The 8,615-nt window shown below is 53.2% G+C and overlaps 1 protein-coding gene across 1 annotated transcript; it reads right to left on the bottom strand.

The window, feature by feature from the left end:
• Positions 1 to 219: 219 nt before the first annotated feature.
• LOC130114493 (uncharacterized protein K02A2.6-like) lies at positions 220 to 3,582 on the bottom strand. Its single transcript, XM_056282373.1, is given in 4 exon segments — positions 220 to 336; positions 494 to 2,414; positions 2,416 to 2,535; positions 3,512 to 3,582. Coding segments are annotated over 4 exon segments (2,229 nt in total).
• Between the last annotated feature and the right edge of the window lie 5,033 nt (positions 3,583 to 8,615).

The raw sequence follows: 8,615 nt of genomic DNA, 5'->3' as shown, positions 1-8,615 counted from the left end.
TGTTCTCATCAGTGTGAGATGCAGGGGTACCGAGGTGACGTGTAGTACCACCAGCACTACGTTGAGGTGACATAGGGAAGCTGGTAGGAAGGTGGACTGCAGAGCTGGCAGCGTCCGCGTGTGCCTGCTCTGTTCGAGTCAACATCTGATCCATATGGCGTTTCCACACTCCCTGTGCTCCCACCTTGACCTCGTATGACACTGGTCCTGTTTGAGTCATTATAACTCCTTGTGTCCACTTTTACTCCCCCTTCCAGTAATCACGAACAAGGACAGACTCACCGACTGCAAAGTGTCTGGCCTGGGAGTGTTGTGGACGGCGTTGCTGCTGTGAGTCTTGAGAGCGATGAACAACCCCAGCCACACTGGGTTTGAGAAAGTCCAGTCGCGTGCGTAGCATGCGCCTTGTGAACAGCATAGCTGGCGGTTCCTTTGTCATGGCGTGCGGGGTGTTGCGATACGTCAACAGGAATGTGTCGAGCCCCTGTTGCACTGGTGCGGCGCCCCTGGAGGATTTGAGGGCGTGTTTGAAAGTCTGTACAAAGCGCTCGGCCAGGCCGTTCGTAGCAGGGTGATACGGCGCTGAGCGAATGTGCTTGACTCCATTGGCTTTCAGGAATGTGGCGAATTCCTCAGAACAGAACTGGGGTCCATTGTCGCTTACGAGAATGTGAGGAAGGCCGTGGCGACTGAAAAGGCCCCTCAGTACTGTGATGGTCTTGCTTGCTGTGGTGCTATCCATGATTTGCATCTCGGGCCATTTAGAATGAGCATCTACTACCACAAGATACATGTGTCCTTCAAATGGACCAGCAAAGTCCACGTGAATCCTTTCCCAAGGACTGGAAGGCCACATCCATGGATGTAGAGGGGCAAGACTCGGTTCTCTCTGACTACGCTGGCATGAGTGGCAGGATTTGGCCTGGAGCTCGATCTGAGAGTCAATACCTGGCCACCAGACATACGACCGTGCCAAGCTTTTCATCCTCACTACCCCTGGGTGTGCTGTATGTAGCTCGTTGAGCACCCGGTGCCGTAGCTTGGGTGGCACTACCACTCGTGTGCCCCACATGAGGCATCCCTGTTGGATTGTGAGGTCATTTTGACGAGTCAGGAAAACAGACAGTTCAGTATCTGTGTTTTTCGTGTTCGGAAAATGTCCAGTAGTGACCATCTCTAGTACGTGAGACAGTGTAGGGTCAGATCTAGTGTTGTTTCGGATATCCGTGGTACTGATTGGTAGTGTGTCTAACTGGGACATGTAAAACATATCTACGGTGTCTATCTTGTCATCGTGAGTGTCCGGAAGTGGCAACCTTGACAGTCCATCTGCATTAGTATGTGCTGAAGCCTTACGATACTCTATAGTGTAATCATGTGCTGACAAGAGGAGCGCCCAGCGCTGCATGCGGGCTGCGGCCATCGACGGCGTACTCCTCGCTGGACTAAGAATGGAGGTCAGCGGGCAATGGTCTGTGAGTAGAGTGAACTTGTTACCATAGAGATACTGGTGAAACTTACGTATGCCAAAGACTATCCCCAGCGCCTCTCGCTCAATCTGGGCGTAGTTCTGCTCTGCTTTGCTGAGTGTTCTTGACGCATAAGCGATAGGTTTCTCTACACCATCAGGCATGACGTGAGAGAGTACAGCCCCTACCCCATAGGGTGAAGCGTCACAGGCTAGACGGAGGGGCAGCTCAGGGTTGTAGTGGGTTAGCACCTTCTGAGATACCATGAGCTCTTTCACTTTTCGGAACGCTGCCTCACAAGCTGTAGTCCACTGCCATTTCTTCCCTTTGTGCAGCAGTGCGTTCAGTGATTGCAGGATGGTTGCCAGGTCCGGGATGAAACGTCCATAGTAGTTTATCATTCCTAGGAGCGAGCGTAGTTGGCTAACGTTGGTGGGTGCCGGTGCCTCCACAACAGTGCGTTCCTTCTCTGGCGACTTGTGGAGCCCGGCAGCATCGATGATATGACCTAGATACTCTACTGACTCCTGGAAAAACATGCACTTATCCTTTTTGACATGGAGACCATACTCCTCCAGTCTCGTGAGAACGTCGTCCAGGGCTTTCAGGTGGGTCTCTTCATCTGGCCCACTAACCAGAATGTCATCGAGATAACAGTGCGTGAATGGCAATCCAACGAGCACTTGATCCATAGCCTTCTGGAACAACGCTGGTGCCGACGCAATACCGAAGGGCAAGCGGTTGTAGCAGAAAAGTCCTTTCAGTGTGGAAATAGTCAGTAGCTTCCTCGACTCCTCCACTACCTCCATCTGTAGGTATGCGTTTGACAAGTCCAGTTTACTGAAGCGTTGACCTCGAGCTAGCGATGCAAAGAGATCCTCAATGTGTGGAATAGGATACTTGTCCACACAGAGTGCTTGGTTGAGGGTGACTTTGAAATCACCAAAGTCTCACCGTGCCATCCTTCTTGTTGACAGGAACTACGGATGTGGCCCAGTCACTATGCTCCACTGGTGAGATCACGCCAAGGTCAGTGAGGCGGGTCAGTTCAGCCTCTACTTTGGATCTCAGAGCATAGGGCACATTACGTGGTGGGCAGAATTTGGGTATGCTATCAGGTTTAAGAGTCACTCTTGCCTTAATGTCTTTCGTTGAACCCAACCCATCCGAGAACACAGCAGAATGCCGCTTTAGTACAGCATCTAAATTGTCTTTCTTTTCAAGTTGTACACCATACACAGTTTTTAAGCCTTTCCAGTTAAGCTTAATAGCTCTCAGCCACTCTCTACCAAATAGTGGAGCTGCATTCACTTTTACAACATACAATGGTAACTCAGCTGTTTGCTTATTCAGGTTTACTTTCACATTAACCCCTTCTGGTAACAAAGGTTCACCTGTATACGTCCCAAGGACTACATCAGTAGGCTGCAACGGCACCTTTTTCATTGTACTTTTATACTGTTCCCATGAAATTAAAGATACAGCAGCCCCTGTGTCTAATTCCATTTCAATTTTCTTACCATTTATTTCAGGTAACACAAATATACGTGAATATTTACCCTTAAGAAACAGTGCATAACATGGCAATTTGTTATCATTGTCAGATTTAGTCCCTTCACTTGTACTTTCATTGTCACTGGCCTCCACACAATGCACTTTCTTGTCTCTCCCACTGTGTTTGGATGTGTTGCTTTTGCCTTTAAACTCCGGTTTCCCTTCTCTGTATTTCCTCTCTCTGCCATAGTCATTCTTGGGTTTACTTTTACACATGCGACCAACGTGGCCTTTCCTGCCGCATTGATGGCAGTCTCTCTTTATACCAACAGTTATCGCCACTATGATTTGTCTTTCCACACCGCCTGCATTTGGCATGGGATGTTTGAGAGAGAACGGCATTTACCTTTAACGAGCCGCTCAACTGTTGTGCGTCACGCGCCACTGTTTCTGCTGAAACTGCATAAGTGACCGCTTTCTGAAAGGTCAAATTGTCCTCGGTCAACAGGCGCTTCTGAACCGTTTCACTTTTCAGTCCACAAACAAACCTGTCCCGCAGTGCATCCTCTAAGCAGCCACCAAACTCAATGCTCGGAAAGTCCTTTAAGCACAGCAACATACCGAGCCACCGACTCACCGTGCTCCTGATTCCTCTTGTGGAAACGGAATCTCTCTGCTATCACTATCGGTTTGGGGGCGAAATGTCCTTTCAACACCTTTACAATGTCACCATACGACTTCTCCCCAGGCTTATCTGGAGCAATCAGACTGCGCAATAATCCCTAGGTCTTTGGCCCTATCACACTCAATAGAACCGGCACCTTCTTAGCATCCCTGATCTCATTAGCCAGGATATAATTCTCAAAACGCTCAATATACGTTGCCCATTGTTCACCGGATTCCTCAAATGGTTCCATACCGCCAATAATTCCCGCCATGATGAGTCCTTCTGGTTCCTTTTCCCTTTCTTCTCCGCTACAACTGCGTGGATGACTTCGCCCAAACAAGTAGAAAACTTCCCTTTTCAGGGCTACTTTGGTGCCTAAAAGTTTCTACTCCACATCTCGTCGCCAATTTATATAATGTAGCTGGCTAATAACACTATGGTGTAAACAATTTCACACACGATGCAGGGACCACAACGCACACACGGCTGTTCATTTCCATGCTTTACTATGAACTCTTCTTCTGTTGGTTACAACCCAGACAACAGCAATATAGAATACAGGTGCCACCCAGTGGTCACTGGTAGAATAGCCTCATCCATACATAACACTTCTCACCACCGATTCGATGGCCCAGGTGACGACACCCACCACCCGGGCCGGGGGAAGGATGGTGTTTGGGGCGTCAGGGGACCCCTCGGGAAACAGACAGGAGAGGGCGTCTGCCCTGACGTTCTTGGTGCCCGGGCGGTAGGTGAGGCTGAAGTCGAACCGGCTGAAGAAGAGAGCCCAGCGCGCCTGCCTGGGGTTGAGCCTCTTAGCCGTCCGCACGTAGGTCAGGTTCTTGTGATCGGACCATATGATGAACGGCTGCCTTGCTCCCTCCAGCCAGTGTCTCCACTCCTCTAGGGCGGCGTGGACAGCCAGCAAGTCCCAGTTGCCGATGTCGCAGGACTGAAATGACAGGAGAAGGCGCACGGGTGGATCTTCTGGTCCTCCTCCGACCGCTGGGAGAGGACGGCTCCGATGCCCGTGTCCACGATGAACTGCCTGCACGGGTCCGGGTGGGCGAGCACCGGAGCCGTCTTCAGGGCCGAGAAGGCGGCCTCTGCCTCCGAGGTCCAGAAGGGGCGGAGGTGAGTGCAGTGAGGGGGGGCGACCACACGGCTGAACCCCCTGATGAAGCGCCGGTAGAAGTTTGCAAACCCCAAGAAGCACTGGAGTTGCGTCCTGTTGGTGGGCCGTGCCCACTCCTCCACCGCTCGGGGCTTCCTGGGGTCGGTGCGGACGAGCCCCTTCTCCACGATGTGGCCAAGGAACTCCACGGAGGCGGAGTGGAACACGCACTTCTCGGCTTTCACGAAGAGCCTGTTCTCCAGCAGCCGTTGGAGGACCAGGCGGACATGCTGGTGGTGTTCCTCCTCAGTCCTGGAGAACACGAGGATGTCATCCAGGTACACCACCGCGAACGTGTTCAGCATGTCCCGGAGCACGTCGTTGACCAACGCCTGGAAGACGGCCGGGGCGTTGGTGAGGTCGAAGGGCATAACGAGGTACTCGAAATGCCCTAGGTGGGTGTTGAAGGCCGTCTTCCATTCATCCCCTTCCCGGATGTGCACCAGGTGGTACGTGCTGAGCAGGTCTAGCTTGGTGAACACCGTGGCGTGAGTGAGTGGCTCGAACGTGGAACTCATAAGGGGGAGTGGATATTTATTTTTCACCGTGATGTCATTTAACATTCGATAATCCATGCAAGGCCTAAGGCTGCCCTCCTTCTTTGCCACAAAAAAGAAGCCCGCTGCCACCGGGGAAGACGAGGGCCTTATGATTCCTGAGGCTGATAATTGCGCATAGCCTCCTTCTCCGGGACGGAGAGGTTATACAATCGACCGGTGGGAAGGGCGGTCCCGGGAAAGAGATCTATGGCACAATCATAGGGACGGTGAGGGGGGAGGGAAAGTGCACTGTCCTGACTAAATACAGGGGCTAAATCGTGATAAATGGGAGGACCACCAGTGAGATCCGCGGGAGGAGGCACGGGTGTGAGGCCGCTGGACGGAGCGAAGGCAGTTGGCATGGCACGCAACTCTCCAACCCAAAGTCCGCCCAGTAGACCAAGAGATGTAGGGATCGTGCCGTTCCAACCACGGTCTTCCTAACACCAGGGGCGCGCAAAACCAAAAAACGCATAGCTTCCACGTGATTACCCGAAAGAGTGAGGGAAGCAGTGCTGTGTGTGATCTTACCAAGTGAACGACCATCTAGGGCAGTGAGGGGTGTGTCTAGGGGGACGAGTGGAATGCCGGCCTGCCGGGCCAGCGAGATGTCCATCAAACACTCGTCCGCCCCCGAATCCAGGAGTGCACCAATAGACAGTGAGTCGTTACCCCAGGTGAGAGTGACCGGGAAAAGCTGGTTGTGCTCCTTCTTGGGCTGGGGCTGAGGAAGGGTCGTAAGGCTCACTAGGACACCCCTCGCTAGGGAGCCGGGTCTTTTGGGCGAGTCGGGCAGGCCTTGATGTAGTGGCCCGACCTCCCGCAGTAGAGGCAGAGGTGGTCACGCATCCTCTGCTCCCCAACCTCCAGCGGGAGCCGTGACCGACCCAACTGCATGGGCTCCTCCTCCGGCCTTGATCTAGAAGCCACCCAGGGTTGCGAGGGGGAGTGTGAGGGTGGAGAGAGCCCACGGGACGCTGACCCAGGGAAGGCACCGGTTGAACGGACGGGGGTTGGTCTATGGGAGGGGCCAGTGCGCGGGGCCCGTTCCTGGCTCCGCTCCCGCAGCCGTTCGTCCATCAGGAAGGCGATGGTGACGAGCTCGTTGAAGGAGGCAGGGCGGTCCCGAACGATGAGATCTTTGATGGGCTCGCTCAGCCCCCTCCTGTACGCGCTCTTGAGCGCAGTGTCATCCCACCCACTGTCTGCCGCGAGTATCCTCACCTCCAAGGAATAATCTGCCACCGACCTGGCTCCCTGCTGGATGGAATGGAGGCGACTGGCAGCGTCCTGCCCGTCAGCTGGGTGGTCGAACACCAGATTGAACTCGCGGCGGAAGGCACCATAGTCCGAGGCGAGCCGCTCGGTATGGCCAACCGCCGCTATGGCCCAGCTGAGGGCTTTGTCGGTGAGGAGGGACATAACAAGGGCTACCTTGGTCTCTCCTGCCCTATACCTGGCTGTCTGGTGTTTGAACAGGAGCTCACAATGACCAAGGAAACTCCTGCACAGCTCGAACTCCCCACCGAAGGCCTTGGGGCAGGGCAGGTTAGGCTCGCACCGGGGGTTGACTCGGAGGAGGGGGAACGTCGGGACCAGGAACGGGGCAACCGGAGGCCGAGCTGGGGGCATAGACCGAGGCCAGAGCAGGGTGGTCGCTCATCCCGGAGACCGCTGTTGAGAGTGCAGCGATCTGCGCGGAGAGGGCGTCTGACGCGCTCGTCGCGGCCTGGGAGCCGGACTGAAGATCGCTGATCTCTCCGGTGACACGGGTGAAGGCAGTAATAAGCTCTGAGTGGAGAGGCAAGTTGGCAGCTGTAACTTCTTACTACTGCCTCTAGGGGGACGGGGCTCTGGGGCGTCACAGGGACCGTCTGCTCCTTGGGTTTGCCTGGGTCCATAATGGCTTCGACGTTCTGTTATGCTCGCGCACCAGAACCCGACCCGTGTGGCGAAACCCAAGACAGACAGACACAGGATGACTTCAAAATCCCAAAAGGTGGTTTTATTCTGGGAGGGAAATGTATGGTGCGAAAAACGTTCTGTTAGTGGGATGTGTGAATAAACTGTAGTGTCCCGTGGTTTGCGTGTATAACTATGTGTGAGTGTTTTTAGCCTGTGTGGTGCGGTATGTAAATGACTACGAGGTGTTGAAATAATGTGCGTGCACCTGGCAAGAAAGTCCAGTCCGTGATCCAAGAGGGGTTGTCCGAGGAAGTCCGGGTCCGAGATCCGGGAAGTCGAGTCCGAAAGGAGGGGTCCAGGTAGAGGGACAAGGGGGTAGATCGCAGGAGAGGTCCGGGGGAAAACGTGAAGGTCGCTGGGGACGAGGGAGACGCGGGGAGCCGTGGAAGTCGCGGAGGAAGAGTCTTGGGAGGAAGCAGAGACACGAAGATAAGACACTGGGGAATAAACAGAATGCAAGGAACGCTGGAGGGCTTGTCAGAACTTTACCGCAGGGTTCAGTACGTCGAAGCACGGAGTGGCGTTCTGGGAGACTTCTTGTAGAGGGCTGCCTGATTGCCACAGGTGTGCCTGATGGACGATGGCAAACACCTGGTGCAGTGCAGCTCTCGTCTTCTCAGAGCGCGAGCCGAGCGCTCGGATGTTTCCGGCACGTCCGAGCTGGGGGAGTGGCTTGAACGTGCCGGGAAGGCAGCTCGGGGCGGTGTAACCACAACAGACAGAAGCAGTGATTTCTTTAGATGCTGAGAAGGCATTTGACCACATCGAAGGGCAATATCTATTTGCTGTTCTAGAAAGGTTTGGCTTTGGGTCCTCATTCCTAGCATGGGTTAAAATATTGTATTGCTCACCGACAGCCGCAGTGGGGACGAATAATATTATTTCTGATTATTTTTCACTCCATAGGGGCTGCAGACAGGGCTGCAGCCTCTCTCCTTACCTGTTCAATTTGGCAATTGAGCCACTCGCTATAGCTCTTAGGGCAGAGGATGGCATTAAAGATATCTCACGAGGTGGTAAATTGCATAAGGTATCACTTTATGCAGATGACCTGTTGTTATATATATATATATATATATATCCAACCTCATAGAATCTATACCAAGACTATTACTTACCCCGGATAACTTTGGTCGCCTGTCAGGTTATAAGATAAGCTATTCAAAGAGCTTGCTTTTTCCGATTAACCACATTGATAGAGACTACTCTAGCTTTCCATTTAAACTTGAACATAATGTATTTACATATTTAGGAATCAAAGTCACCCATACAATGGGGAGGTTACCATAACTTTAAAACACTAATAG

This window comes from Lampris incognitus, chromosome 6 (assembly GCF_029633865.1).
Source record: "Lampris incognitus isolate fLamInc1 chromosome 6, fLamInc1.hap2, whole genome shotgun sequence".
Taxonomy (NCBI): Eukaryota; Metazoa; Chordata; class Actinopteri; order Lampriformes; family Lampridae; genus Lampris; species Lampris incognitus.
This window is presented reverse-complemented; position numbering and strand designations above follow the sequence as displayed.